Below are 15,819 nucleotides of genomic sequence, written 5' to 3' on the forward strand. Positions count from 1 at the left end.
CAAGATGTGATACACAACTGTCACTCATAAAAAGCAGACGTGGTTTCTGGTAGTTCTTACATACTTTTCCCTCCCATCTACATAGCATAGTTATAACATTTATTTTTTTTAATTGTCTTTTGGATCACTGTTAGCTTGCCTTTTCAACCGCCAAAAACAGTTCTCATTTGTGTATCTGGGCAGACTGGATTAAAAAGCAGACTACCCAAACCATCCCAAGATACCCGTCTTTCTTTCCTGTGACAAACACAAAATACAGACACGCCAGACAGACACGCCAGCCATGACAATACATATGCCAAGACACAGAAATGGCAAACAATAAGTGATGAAGTAAACTCTCTATAAGAGTTTTGAGGTTGTTCTTCGCACACTGTTTTGACCTGTACACATCTGTTCAATATTTTCCTAAGAACACAGGTAAGGAAACACACGGACCAACTCTTTTCCTAAGCCAAACTCTGAGGTTGACTGAAACAGAGTGGATTGTTCATTAGAGAGTCTCAAATTTGGGGAGTAATGAATGGACCTCCCAACTCCCACATCAGGTGCCAGGTGAAACCCAGGGAACTAAGTGGTTCTTACCATTTAATATAGTTCTACAGCCCACTGACCACAACCTTAGAGAACACAGATTGGGAACAACTAGAGCAAATGCCAATGATCTGAACAAATCCACTAATCGGGAACCAACAAAACACAGTAAAATGAAAAAAATACCCTTTAAAAGAGCATAGGACAAGGACTCAGAATCTGTCTTCAGAGTCCTATTTTCGACAATTTCTTCAGGGAAATCCCTCAAAAAGGAATCTTATCAAAAGGGATATTCTTCAAGAAGAAATTCTGGGTTTTTTTTATGCCATTCTTATAAACTGTTACCCCTCCCATCCCATTTCTTCTTAGATTTGTTTTCCTGCCTCCCTTACTTAAAATCGGAAGAGACTTTTGGCTAGACAGGCATTATCTAGGCTCTGCTCTTTAATCCGTGTTCCCTGCTTATTTGTTTAATCTCTGTTTATCTTCAGGTTTTATTTTGTTGATACTGACAGTGACTTAAACACTATGCACTGACAGTGCATATGCCTATGATAGGCAAAGGAATAGTACCATCAGTCACTAAAACCAAACTAACAGAAGAAAAAGAGAGACTCAGATACACACAAAAAATATTTGTTTTTTGTATTTCCTCTCTTTCTGCAGAAGTATGCTTTTTCATAATGATGGCCATGACCATCTAGCACAGGGATCTACCATGTCCCCTCCGCCAGTGCTAGACAGGATGAGGATCACAAGTTTCCCACATTTTGTACCTCAAGTCACGAGGAGAAATGCTGAAACATGGAAAACTGTAATAATTTTGAAAGAACAGTTGATGCAAAATGATCTGTTGTTCACACTGAAAATACTCTTTGTAGGCACAACACTGTAGGACAAGGACAAATCTCCTTGGGTCTTACCCAAGCTTTGGATTCAAAATCCTCTTCCAGATCCTGCTGTGCAAGTGGAACAGACTCCCTCTACAGCCACCTCTCCACCTTGCCACAGACTACTACTTGTCTGCTACCAGATCTGTCTGCCTGAGCCACTCCTGGCAAACTAAGCCAGGTATCTCAAGCAGGTCTCTGCTAAAGGGGCTCATTTCAAGTGAAGCCTGCTAGGAAGCCCTCTCGAGGGCAACTCCTTTTTCAGCTATCATGGCTGGGTTCAGAGAACGACCAGCTTCTGCAGTCTCGGACACTGCATTCAAATAAGAACAAGTTCATTTATTAGCAGTAATTCTAAAAGCCAGCAAATAGCATCACCTGGGTATATAATGCGTTCAACTTGTGCTCCAGATATAATGCACGAGGATTCGAGAATTTAGAGAAAACTTGTAAGTGGGCTATTAGCTGCCTGTAAAACAAAACAAAACAAAACAAATATTTTTAAAGTGACTAGAAGAGACAATCCTGCATTATCATAAACAAATGGGGAACTTTCTTTAAAAGTGATTAACAATAAAGAAGAAAAAACCAACACAAGAGGATCCCAAGTCTGTAAGTCTCCATTTCAGAGACACAGCAAGAGGTATCCTGCTCCCCCTAAGCAGCTCCTTCCAGATGTCACTTCACTGCACAGAGAAGGCTCTTTTCTCAGTAGCACTAGATGGGTTCAGCTTTTGGTGAGAAAGGAATACAAACAGTCAGGATGCAGCTTACTTCTTTCTGCCAGCCCAGCCTGGAACACCAAATGGGTGAATTTCTTTATCTACTTGTCCTTAACTGGTGCCCATTTCACTCCCATCAACATTTAAGAGCTGCATTTAGCCACGGACTGTGCTGGACTTATGCCGGGCTGCAAGCACAGATGGGAGTCAGTGCCTGTAGAAGTGTCTGTGTCACCCCACATCTGCCCCACCTCCACTTTGTGGGAGGGGAGAGAGAGGAGACCAGGATAAGGAAGGCGAGAGATCTCCACCACCATATGTGCTGTGGGGCTGGCAGAAGTTGCCCTCATCCAGCTGCTCCCCACAGAACTTTACACTAAACTCTTCAGACACTCGACTGGGCTGCTCTCCTCCATGGCTGGGCTCAGCCAAAGGATAAGCACAATGCCTTCCGGCAACCCCACGCCGAGCTTGGGGCAGGTGTGGGTCCTCCCATGGCGCAGCCCCATAAGAGCTCTGCCCCACTGCGGCACAGACCTGACTGCGTGAATTGTCCAGGGCAAAGACGAAGGGAGGTCACTCCAGAACTCATTAACATGCCTCTGGTAAATTTTTTATGCCTTTGTTATTGCTGCCAGGAGCTACTGTTTCCACTTAAGTACATGGACACTTTGAGATGGAAGTTCAGAAAAAAAAATAAAAAAAATCTGGGACTGACATTGTATTTTAATTGCTGCTTATTTACAGATACAAGCCAGAATCTGGGAACAGAATGAAACACCTATAAGACACCTGGGATTAAATGACAACTCAGGTTACACATCAAATACTCATCATGTTCCAACATGTAAGGTGACATTTTGAAGTCATCTGTCACTACAAGGGCCATACTTTGCAAAAAAAAAAAAAAGTGGCAAACCGCAAATCTTTGTGATGTATTTGTAATGGACATTTGATACGGGTCATCAGGGTTAAAAGACTCTGATCAGAGAAATCGTAGAGAATTCACGCAAAGTGTCACTTTCTCCATGTATTCAGCACTGCAAATAATGACAGCACAACAGCATGTTGCTTCAGTCTAAAACACCACTGAATAAAAATCTTTGTTCCTATGAAGAAGACCAGGACCAAGATTTATAACAGGGAGGCAATAGCAGAATCCCAATATTAAAATACATACATGAATAGTCTCATTTTTCAAAGTGTCTGGCAATGCCCATCGCTTTAAAAGACTAACAGATACACACAGAGAAGCCAGGGGTATGCAGGTACAACAGCCTTCAAAAATTTCAGAATGGCTTCAGAATACGACATAATTTTTGCTTAAAGTAACACAAATCACAGACTGCCAGCAGGTAGCGAGATAATGATAAAACCTGGGCAGGGTCTTTGGATGTTTAATACTGTGCAGGCAGAGTTTCTGACTCTAAAGTGCTTATAATCCACTGAAAAATTAGGAAGTGCAAGCAAAAGAAGAGAAAGGAATATATATATACAAGCATAACTTTTATCTCAACATGAGCTGCTGAACCTGCCTGTCCATGAAAGCACTAGCAAGGGAAAACTAAAAATACTTACTTAGCAGCAGCTCTTCTTGTTTTCCTTTTTGGTAGGCCTACAGTAATTGGTTCCCCTTCTTCCTTTTCTTCTTCCTCCTCCTCCTCCATAGCAACATCATTCACATCTTCGCTAGGTATTTCTTTTGTTGCTACTGTACCACTATTTTTCTTTCTAAGATCCTGAGATGGAGCCACTAGTGAATCTGCTGGGTAGTACTCATTTCTATGTTTAAAAAAAAAAAAAAAGAAGGGGAAAAAAAAGGAAAGAACTAAGAAGCATAAGAAGTGTACCATTTTTCAGGGCAAGAACAACTGGAAACACCACAATCCACCATTCTCATTATTAGTGGCACTATATGGCACTAGGGGACCCTATACGGCTAAAAATTCCTAAAGAAGCATATTTTAGCAAGTAATATGCTTCTTTGCCTACAAGTTGCAGAGATATAAGGCAGTGACGAAATACACTAAAGGAAACTGGCGGTACCTGGTGGAGAGGAGAAGAGATGTGGATCACTAAATTACAAGAGGTCTGTAAAGAGGCTATGTGGAGGGCATGGTTGTGATTGCTCAACTGGGCAGGTGAACAGTGAGTATGGAAGTGTCAGAGTGAGGAAACTAACCTACTACAGTACAGATCAATTTTTCCATGAAGGCAAGCAAAACATAGGTTTTCTCATCATAGAAAAGGAATATCGGAAACCTTGCCCTGCCATGACATCACACCTACCCCCATACACGTCATGCTATCTGTTAAGTGCACATATGCAAGGACACTATTGCTGTCCCTCCAGGGGCAGGATATTAAATCAGCCTCTAAAAAACACAGTATTTTCCCCATCTTTATATTCTGTGATTCCAAATTAAAATATATTTTCATTTTTTAAAAAAGGAACTTTATTTCCACTGGAATCACTCCCTAATGGGAGTAATGAGGCTGCGACAGTGGCAAGTCAATAAATGAGTAACTGAGCAGCAGAAACGTACTGCCAGTTTCATTTCAGCCTGCTTCTTGCATGATGTTTCTTCTAACAGAATCCACATTTCAATCAAAAGGTTATCTTAACTGGAAAGACATCTCACCAGCCACGCATTCAGGAAATTACATCTGTAATGGGATAGCCATAATCTTAAAGCTCAACAACAAGCTGAAAGGAATGTGTCCTCTCAACTGAAAAATAAATCTTACTTACCTAATAAACCTCAGAAGAAGTGGAGAAAGTTCCCTTGACCTAGGCTCAACTCTGTCAGGAAACTTATCCAGCGCTTTCCACAGTAGAAAACGGAAGTTTGTGTGGTCCAGCCGCTCACTACAATCCGTTCTAGTCCTCAGCTGCTCCAGGAAGACAGTCCCCACCCCTCCTTCTGGCATCTTCTCGCTTTCTGTTTCAGCAATGCTTTCCTCCTGTTCATCTAGTTCATTTTGCAGCTCCATTTCTGCAGAACAGATGAAGAAAATCTCTTCAGGTTACTCCATAATTGCCAGTGGCGAGGTATCAGTCCTCCATTATAAAAGTAATACTTTTGGTGACTGTAACTGTTTAGACAATATTTAACACTGACCTGAAAGACCCACATTGCTTAGAAAGTATTCTGGGATGCCTTACAGTCCTGATGCATCTCAGTTAAGCTCAGCTCTCTTGAACAACAGAGAATTCCACAAGTGCTCATGGCTCTGTGGTGAAATCACAGATTCCATATACCCATAGGTAAACCTCAAGAGCATACCCAAGACAGACACTGTTTGCAGGAATTCCACTGAATCTATGGAGCGGAAAGATGGTCAGTCTCATTGTAAAGGTTTTGTCCTTGATCCTGATCAGTCTGGGCAGAGCCAGCCTTAAGCAGGGAAAAAACTCCTGTATGGATTCCCACAACCTGCAACTCCCTCCTGTAATGCAGGTGCCTTTTCTACCCACTTCTTGGTGTTTAGGATGGGAGGAGACAGTTTTCTGCCAGGTCTCTCCATTCCTGCCCTGGGCATGACGCTGGAAGTCAAGAGCCCTGGTTCCGAATTCCCCCATCACACATAAACTTGTGGCACACAAAGGTCCAGTCACGTCATTCACAATTAGCTTGGTTACTGTCATAACAATGTGACTTACCTGCATAGGTAGCAGCTCTCTCCAAATGTTCATATAAGACCTTCCAGAACTGTTTATTCTCCATTTCCTTTGCATGAGAACTAACAAAGCATAAGACAGCATGAAATTAAAAGGAAAAAAAAAAAAAAAAAAAAAAGGAAAGCCATGCGTCAGTAGGCAAGTTAACAACTAACACAATCAGGCTTTGATTACTGCTTTGATGTGGATGTCCGAAGACAGGACATCTGCACAATACAGCTGTAGCACTTCCCTTGCCTTTACTCATGGATCCCAAATGTCAATTCTTATTAAAATAATCTGGTTGTATCTCACGACTTCAAATGAACTCAAATTAAGTCAAAATCTTCTCAAGCTTCTTACTGACTTCTGTACATATATCCATCTATCATATATAGAACCAACGGAAGAATTAGCACGGACATATCTTTTGGAGAGCTGGTTTAATATTTTTTTATTAATTCACTAGCTTGAAGGGAAAATCTCATCCCTTTTAATCATACAACAGAGGGGAAAAAACAAGAAGATAAAGTCATACTGAAAGCAGACACTGATTTCAGTATTTAGCTCAGCTGTCACCATGGTAAGTCTTCCTTACTCTTTAGTACGATTTAGATGTTTTCCAGTAAGGACAGAAAAGTCAGAGATGGGGAAACTGAGAGGGACTTCTTGGTCCTTTATGCATTTGTGAAACACTAATCAAGTCCTGCTACCTTTGACTCAAAACTCTGATGCTATTTGACTATATTTGTTGCTAGCTCCCTTTAATAGTAAGAAAAAACAGAAACTAAGTTAAAAAGTAAGAGTCTACACAGGTTGCAATTTGAGAGATCGAATTCATTTCAGACGATTTCACATGAAGGTTCTCATGCACAGATTGCTCTGAATCGAACATTTTTATCTCAGCTTTTGTTCACAGAACAATGGAAGGAATGTTCTGTAACATAACCACAGATTGCAGCATCCAACCGCACATACTCACGTTATGAGTTCAATTACAGGATCCCAGAGAGGGTTGAAGTTAATATAAAGCATTCCCAATAAATACCGAAGAGGCACCTAGAATGACATACAATACCATCTTGTTGAGATGTAAAAAGCAATAGTTAAAGACCAAACAACCTCTTCTAGCCTTTTTCCTCTCAAAGAGGAAACTTTGATCAAAGAAGTTCTCAGAAGCACTACAAGTAATGAAGCAAGTCACGCACATCACCATTCTTTGTTTCATAGCTGCACGAGGAAATCTAGAGACCGTTTACTGTAAAAGCCGCACTGAGATCTAGTCCACATACCTACATACCACAAATGGGCAAAAAAACAGTTCAGCACAGCAGATCTGGATTGCCTGCCTCCCTCTCGAACTTCAGGGGTGCCACAGGAGCATTAGGGACCTCAGAAAGAGGAAAGTTTGCCTTGAGGAGTCTTTATTGCACTAGGTGTAGAAGTATGTCCTCTAGACTGGTTCCTTGCTGACGCACATGCAGTAAGACCGACCTACAACCCTCACAAGGAGCTTACAATTCAAGGTAAAAAAGTTATATAGGTACAGTAACAGCCACAAAATAATTTAAAAAAACCAAACAAACTTCACACCAAATCCATGATAATTTAACTAGTAAAACCGTGCCCCTTCCAACGTCTAGAAAGTGAGGTCCCCTTTAGCCCAGCAGCAGAGGAGATTCAACAGTCACAAGCATACTAGATTTTCACCCTGCAGCAAGATCCAGAGGCTAGGCTCTCCAGTGGCCAACAGGAGACCTACCAACATTCAACCATGCTGAGAGTACGGCAAGGTCATGATTTTAAATTTGCTTATGACTCACTCCTCCCTGGAATGGTTTGTCTTCCTTTCCATAACATCAAAACCTGATGAATCTGGTTGTGGGTCATTTATCTAGATACCGCTGTTCTACTAAATATTCAAGAGAACACAATAGTTCCAAGGACAACTGGAATAAGGAACGCAACAATTGCTTTTTGACAATAACTACTTACCTCCTGCAAAGATGCACTTGGTATTGCAGACTGCACTATATCATATCTTAATTTCCTCAAATGAAGAAGTTTCTCTCTGTAATCATTCACTGTTGCTGGCACAAGTTCTGCTTGGAGCAATGTGGCAAACACTGGCTGGAGTTCCCCTGTGCCATCACCCTGAACAAACAAGTGACATGCATTTTGTTAGAGTATCCTTTTCTCATTGAAAGGAATTTCAACAAAACGAAACAGAGTCCCAGCCATTTTGGACCAAAGAACAAAGTTGAGGGACTTGCTCTGTTTTCCACCACTTAGGCATCAAAACTAAAACATCTGAAAACATCAGGAGGCAGGGGGACAAAGAGATAGAACTGGAATGTGAAAGCACAAAAGCAGACAACCACCTCTAGTAGACACATGCTTTGTTTCTGCTAAGTGGAAAACAGTTCACACACAACATCAAGCAAAGATGGCTTCGAAATATTAAGTGAAATGTTTTAGCCCTACCTCAGTCTGTGTAGAAGGTGGAATCTCAAAATGGTTTAGAATTCGGACAGTCAACAGTCGGACCTATCCAAAGTGGAAACACATATCAGAAGCATGCCAGAGAACACAGGCTACACACGCAGAAACATACACACATACACAGAAGTTAATGTTTTGCACAGGAGGCCGATTTCACTAGGTTCCTCCCAGAGCTGAGAAACAGATGAGTTCCTGTAGTCTAGCAGGCAATTCAAAATGAATACATTAGGCTCCTGCTCTGATTCACCTCTAGGAAAAAGGCAGGCCTCCTAGTGCTAAAAGTTAACCCCTGTTAACTAATGCCCCACAACAGCCTCTTAGAAATGGACACAGTCCTAAACAGATACTACAGAAGTAATTGCTTTACTTAGTCTCCTGTTTCTCCTTTAGCCTTTGTCATTTAACTCAGTTTACTTAAATTGCATTGCTAAAATACAAATCATCTTGCACATGCTCAAGAAAGTAGATCACCTTGGAAACACCAGTGGAAATATTAGGTTGCAACTTCTCAAACAAGTCCATCAGGTTCCCTTGGGAAAGGGGGTCCTGGCATCCACACAATGCCAACCTCGTGTAATAGAGATCAGCTAGCAGCAATGCAGAGGGGTCCGAAGGGAAAGTGCTAGAACAACAGAGTGTTTCATTAGCATATAGAAAGGACTACAATAATACAGATATTTGAAAATAAGGCAGTAGTGATGATAACAATATCAAGGGAAAATTCCACATGACTTCAGACTCTGCTGGCACCAGCAGGCCACCGAAGACAGGCTTCACCAGCATGCTGGCTTGCAGCCTCAAAGCCCAATCACCTATGCCAGCCCAAGAGGCATGAGACTCCTCCTTTGTATTAATCAGACTTGTCAAGCTGGGGATAGCAGGCTGGGCCCCCCCCACAGCTGCAGAAAACAAATATGCAGAGATCAGACAAGGGCTGCTACTACTGCCCAGGTGCCCAGTCAGTGATCAGCTTCAACAAAAAATAAATAATCTAGACTTAGGCGAGACACCAGGAGTGCTGCCTGCCCACAGGGAAGCCCCCTTCTGCTATCTTACATCCCTTGCTCCAAGTGGGTTTCTCACCCCCAGCCCAAAGCTGGCAGAAGAACAGTAGACTGAAGCACTCTGCCAACGCTTCCTGCCTGATCTGGGCAAGCTGTTTCATCTCCATCATGCCTCAGACATGGACACCACAATTTTCTAACTGAGCAGGATGTTTTGAAGTTCAAGCCACCAAAGACTTGGAGATGCTCCAGCCCAACAGTGATGGGAGATGGCAAGTTCCGCAGAATTTGCTGGAGACAGATCAACGGTCTCCCTCGATCCCTCCAGCCACTCAGTTATGTGTGCTAATTGTAGGTGGAACAGAGTTACAATAAATAAAACAGAGCATACCACTGTGGAGCAAGCACACACATGGTATGTAAGGACACGGTGGAATCCCAACACCACTAGCAGACTGCCGAAGTTCAGGCTTTTGAAACAACTCAGAAAGAGCTGCTGCTGTCTCTTTTATCATTATTATGTAAGACACAGTTACTAAGCGTAGCACTCCAAGGTAAAACCAGAACCAACTTGTCTGACACACTACCCTGCAGCTGTCTAAGAAAGCTTCAGTTTGCACAGAAAACGTCACTGAACAGGCACTACATCTACCTGGTTCTCCAAACAAAGAGAGCCTACAACACCGCTACCTTACACAACCACAGTACTGAAGCAACGCGCCGGCCTAACAGAACAAGCAACACACAAAGAGGCATTTAACAAGCCCCTACACAAAGGTAAAGCCAACTCTTTGCTTTACCAAGGACAATCACAAAGGATCACATAACAGGCAGAGTTTACTTACGCCAGTAAGCTCTTGACACGCTCCACAGGTAACAAATGGAGTATTTCAGAAGACTCCGCCAAACTAAGAAGAGTACTTACAGCTTGGCAGGCCACAAACAGGCTTCCTGGAGCAGAGAGAGAACAAGAACAGCCTGTGTATTTACTCAGCTCTCAATGACTTGTGTTTTGTATGGTGCATGCCCATCCTGAAATGGCTGAAGTCAGAGAAATAGGGTAACATATGGGTCCAAGAACTGGCACGTTTATTTTCTAATTATCATCATCATAACCCATAAAGGAAATGCTCCTCTGGCTATCAAAGTAAATGCCTACTCCAGGGAGCCAGCACTGAAAGCTCGAGCAGCTCCCAGTTTGCATCTGTTTCCATCACACCCACGTACAGAGGGAGCAGAGATCTGGAGCTAAGCACTGCTGCAGGAGTCTCAGACAGCTCTATGCTACAAATAGCACTTAGAAATGAAGAAATGTTACCCAAATTGATACGAATGCAGGAAAATAGCAGCAAACCTATATACTGATGCTACCACACAGGTGCCTATAAACTTTGGCGCTTCGGCAACACGCTAGTGTATGAGATCTTCAAAGCTGTCCCACGTACTTAAATACTGAATATTTATTAGCAAATGGAAGGTTTTTGCTGAATTTTGTTGCAGCAATCACGTCTCCTTCCTGAACCTCTCAGCCTCCTTTAGAGATGGAGGGTTTCCCAGAAGCACAGGAGAGCCAAAGCCCGTCCAGGCAAGAAAGGTGAAGGGCAATTGCTTTCCCCTGCCGCTCACAAGTTAGGAAGTAGGTTGTTTAAAAAAAATATATAAAAATTCTTCTCTCCTTCATCTCCTTCCAAGCAGAAGAAACACTGTTCCTAAACCAGGCAAACCGAAGAAAGTTTTTAAAGGATATAATTTTCTTACATACTGCCAGCTGCCATGGAAAAGAAGGGGAAGTGAGCATTCATTTCACACTTATTCCTTTGAAAACATCCCTCTATTCCAAGTTGCTTCATACCCCAGGTGTGTGTCGAACCTGCTGACCATTAACCTCCATAAGGAGCTCCTCAGAGAGGAGAAGAAACAGCAAGTAATGGCAGAATGAAGCTTTCTGCATCTATAGTGTAAGGGTACAGGTTCCCAAACTGTAATCTGCATACATTTAGTAGTACATCTGTGATGGACAAAGATAGCAGCTCCCACCTCACTGTGGACACAACTACATGATCAATAGGGTAAGCACCTCTACACAGCTACACAGGCAGTTACCCCTACGCAGCTGCCAGGGGTAACTTGCCGTTGCTCTGTCCCAGTTCACAAGCCAGCCTCCCTGCACTCCACAGCAACTGCAGGAAACCACCCAGTTCTGGGACTCGTACTTTGCCTCAGGCTACAGAGGCCATGCAGGTCAAATAGGGAGCACAGGGCTGGGGCCTGCCTTGCACAGGCAGAAAGAAGAGAATGGAGTCCTAGTAGAAGGTGAAGAAATTGTAGAGATTGTGGGCTGGAAAGAAGGGCAGAGAATGAAGAAAGTGTCCAGAAACACTAGTTTGGGAGGAGGGTGAGGAAAAATCAAGCAAAGATGGGGCAATAGGAGGCAGGAGCGTAGGACTGAGACTGCATTTGTTTTCTTTTCTCTTATGGGTAAATGGAGAAGTAACAACGTGCCTCTTGCATACGCGCAGAGCTGGTGCAGAGCGGCAACCACTGCCACCAAAGATGAGACCCAAGAAAAGAAGGTTTGCGTACTCCTTTTTTAGAATAAGTACATTGACACTAAAATAATCACATACTTCAAACAGTATAGAAGAAAGGGCCAAGTCCAAAAAGACCATGCTTGACAAGTATGTAGAGAAGAATAGAGTAGAGAAGAAAAAGCAACAGAGCCAATTGGTGGAGACATTTAGGAATGTTAATAAAGGGATTATAAAGGGAAAAGGCCAGACTCCAGACAAGCCCTTTCAAACCAAGGAACAATGAACACTGAACCCGGGGCATTCCAGTACTTGCTTAGATTTGGCACAAGGCTGAATACGTGCAATCTGTCTGAGTAACAACTGCCCTGCCCAATGAAAACTAAGTTAAAACGTTTTTTTTTTTTTTTTGTTGTTGTTGTTGTTGTTTTATTTTTTTTTTGGCCAGATGGAAGACAACCAGTCACAACCCATGCCTGTAGGAAAGATGCAGCATTTAGAATTGGTGCTGTCACTTAGGTCAGAGATGGTAATGTCCCAAACTTTGCACTATAGGTTTGAAATAGTCTAATAGGAGCTTGGGAGTCAACAGACTCTCCTTCATTTGACTGCTTCAGCCTGGATCTGGTTTAGATTGATTTCCATCCTCTTTTTTCTCACTTTCTTCTTCCCAATTATCTCCATCCTCCACTTTGCAGAACATCTGCCACCCCATTGCTATTATCAACAGTAAGTGCAGAATCATTTCCTGGCGGTTGTTTCCCCCAGGCTTTGCTTTTCTAGTTTTACTTGAGCTGGTCAATAAATTTGGGTACAGTGCTACTGCTATTCATTTTCATGCCTTGTGTCACCAGAAAAACTGGTTTATAATTCTTTTTTTCTATATCAACAAAAAGCAGATAAACAGGAAATAACTGACCTCTGCAGAGGCTTCCTTTGTCAATAGCTGTGAAGAGAGAGTCTGTAAAACTTGTCACATGGGGCAGAATGTTTTCTTTGTCCATTGGTCTGTCCAAAATAAATGGGAAGACTTTTATCTGTTACACTGACACCTGCACACGTATGAAAGCTTTCATTCACATCTGTCTTGTATTATATTACAGATAGCTCACCCCAAGTTTGAAACCAGCAGCAAACCATTTTTGCTATTTCCAATTCACAATTTAAGTCATAGCATTCATTACACCTTCTTTCCAACTATTCCTTCCATACAAGAACACCATATTTATTGGAAAAAAAACCCTGTCTAGTCCTCTAGAGAGTACCGTGCTTAAAACACAGAAACTGAAACATGTCAAGTAGGCAATCAAGAAACTGATATTCTATTCCTGACTTTAGTATTGACTTAACATATTTCCACACAGCATTTTTTTTCACCTTCTAACCCCAGTTTCCCCAAACTAGGGTTATTAATTATTGTCCTTCCCTTAAGTAAAATGAATTCTGACAGACAGTGAACTAGACAGTATCACAGAAATACATGACAATAGTACTTTAGAAGATCACTTACCTAATATGTGGCAGTACAACCAAGGCAACCCAAGGCTGTGAAAGGTCAGTGATGTCTTCCTTCTCTGGTAAATGGATTAAAGACAGCACATGCTCCAACACTGGTACTTCTGCCTTTCCTCCTTGTCTTTTGTTGGTTTGTTGCCTTGTATTAGAGCTAAAAATAAACCCAAACCTTTTAGTAACCCACCGCTCTGTATCAGAGATTGTTCCTTTTCCTCCCATGATTATATTTGTTACTTCTAACAAAAAGGACTTGGACAACCCAAGGGATTCTTTTCTTTTTAATGTCCTCCACAGCATAAAGCATCATCTAGCCATGCTGAGGAGCACAAAACACGGCCCTCAAGAAATTTCAGTTGTTTATTTCAACTTCAAACAAAAAGGAAAGACAATAGTTCTCAGTTGGGCACCTTCACAATTAGGACATAAGGTCTCTAGGAGCACCTGAGAGCCATCACTGTGATTACTCTTAATAAACCATGATCACACTGACATAGACGGACTAACGGATGACAGAAAACAACCAGTGAGGTAAAAGTTTGGGGACTTAAAAGGAATCATAAGCTGAGCCCAAATCAACAAGCCTATCTGCAGGCAGAAAGGGTTGACACCATACTGGAACATATGAACAGGGGTACTTCACACCCCATGGACTGCAATCTTTCCATTCCACCCAGTGCTTGCAAGACCACAGCTAGAAGCCTGCATAGGCTCCACCCTTCACGACATACAGAAGCTAACAAAAAGACTTCATCAAGAATCATTAGAGGTTTAAGAAACAAAATTTATGAGATAACCTCAGTGAATGCTCATTGCAGAGGGGGTTAGACTAGATGACCTTTAAAGGTCCCTTCCAATCCTAACTATCCTATGATTCTATGAATTAGGATTGTTGGTCCAGAGAAAGACTATTTCAGGTGTTTCAGATGATCAAAGCCTGTTATTTGTAAAAGCTGGATGCAAGGAGTAAGAAATAATCTGCTCTTTATGTTCCCCGCAGATAAGATCATAGAATCATAGGGTTGGAAGGGACCTCTGGAGATCATCTAGTCCAACCCCCCTGCCAGAGCAGGGTCACCTAGAGCAGGCTGCACAGGAAAGCGTCCAGGTGGGTTTTGAATGTCTCCAGAGATGGAGACTCCACCACCTCTCTGGGCAGCCTGCTCCAGTGCTCTGCCACCCTCAAAATAAAGAAGTTCCTCCTCATGTTTAGGTGGAACTTCCTATGCTCAAGTTTGTGCCCGTCACCTCTTGTCCTGTTGCTGGGCACCACTGAAAAGAGCCTGGCCCCATCCTCCTGACACCCACCCTTTAAGTATTTATAAGTGTTGATAAGATCCCGCCTCAGCCGTCGTTTTTCCAGACTGAAGAGACCCAAATCCCTCAGCCTTTCTTCATAAGAGAGGTGTTCCAGTCCCCTAATCATCTTGGTAGCTCTCTGCTGCACCCTCTCCAGCAGGTGCAGATAAGATAAGTTGCAATGGATGTAAGCTGCACTAAAGGAAGTTTAGTTCATTTCAGACTGGGAAAAAAAACCCCAACCAAAAAACCCCAAACACCTTTGTAACCATAACGACAGGAAAGTACCGGCACAGACTGCCAGGAGCAGCTTGGGATTTCCAGAATTGGAATATTTAATAACAATTTGGTCAGACATCTTTCAGGACCGGTTCAGGACTTGCTAATTCCATCCTAGGTAGGAGAAGGGGTATGCAATTCTTGAGATGTCTCCCAGCCCTAATTTCTATCACTGACATTGCAGGAGCACAAAAATTCCCAAGTAGGACCAAGGCTCTCTGAGCTATGTACTCTGTACCACTGCAAATACAGAAAGATCAACAGGCAAAGAAAACAAGGGAAGAAAACCAAATTTAATTCTTTTGACTCAACCTTCTGTTCCTTAAAACCCTAATACCTCCACTCTATTAAATAAAAATAGGAAAAACCCACAGAGCGGATTGTTTTTAGGAAAGATAAAACCTTACACAAAAGGCAATACAAGTCACCACGCTGCTGGTGAAAGTTTTGAATTATCTGAGCTAGAGTGATTAGAACAATTGGTATCAGTAGATTAGCAACGGTCATTCTGCGCTTGACAGTGGTTACTCCAAATCTTTCCAAAAAGGCTCCAGGGGGAAAGCAACCACTTCATTGCAACCAAGCTAGCTTTGCAACTAGCAGCAGTCAAGCTGTGCCAGCACAGTGCTGTACCTGGATTAATTACGTGCCCTTTTGCACCCAGCTGTGCTCAATGGTAAGACTATAGTACTGCTGCCAAGAAAGCTCCTGGACAAGACGTATGCGTAATACAGGGAAGAGAGAAGGGGCACAGGCAGGAGGTTAGTAATGATGACAACCTGGACTGTAGCACTCAGGACAAAGATTAACTGCCCAAGGGTGCAGCACGCATCTTGGTGTAACAAATCCTCATCACACACCTACTGCAACCTACTTACCAGTCTTTTC

At 42.5% G+C, this 15,819-nt stretch overlaps 1 protein-coding gene across 1 annotated transcript in view; it reads right to left on the minus strand.

Annotated features, from left to right (window-relative positions):
• Window positions 1–15,819, minus strand: part of UTP20 (UTP20 small subunit processome component) — a 66,141-nt gene that overhangs the window by 39,080 nt on the left and 11,242 nt on the right. Inside the window, exons 13-23 of the mRNA XM_063322698.1 lie at window positions 13,352–13,507; window positions 12,761–12,849; window positions 10,159–10,264; window positions 8,781–8,931; window positions 8,292–8,354; window positions 7,803–7,961; window positions 6,790–6,866; window positions 5,811–5,890; window positions 4,899–5,142; window positions 3,725–3,928; window positions 1,803–1,893 (exon numbers count right to left, since the gene is read on the minus strand). Coding sequence (XP_063178768.1) covers window positions 1,803–1,893; window positions 3,725–3,928; window positions 4,899–5,142; window positions 5,811–5,890; window positions 6,790–6,866; window positions 7,803–7,961; window positions 8,292–8,354; window positions 8,781–8,931; window positions 10,159–10,264; window positions 12,761–12,849; window positions 13,352–13,507 — 1,420 coding nt within the window. The remainder of the gene's footprint in view (window positions 1–1,802; window positions 1,894–3,724; window positions 3,929–4,898; window positions 5,143–5,810; window positions 5,891–6,789; window positions 6,867–7,802; window positions 7,962–8,291; window positions 8,355–8,780; window positions 8,932–10,158; window positions 10,265–12,760; window positions 12,850–13,351; window positions 13,508–15,819) is intronic.

The sequence above is a fragment of the Chroicocephalus ridibundus genome, chromosome 1, assembly GCF_963924245.1.
Source record: "Chroicocephalus ridibundus chromosome 1, bChrRid1.1, whole genome shotgun sequence".
In the NCBI taxonomy this organism is placed as follows: domain Eukaryota; kingdom Metazoa; phylum Chordata; class Aves; order Charadriiformes; family Laridae; genus Chroicocephalus; species Chroicocephalus ridibundus.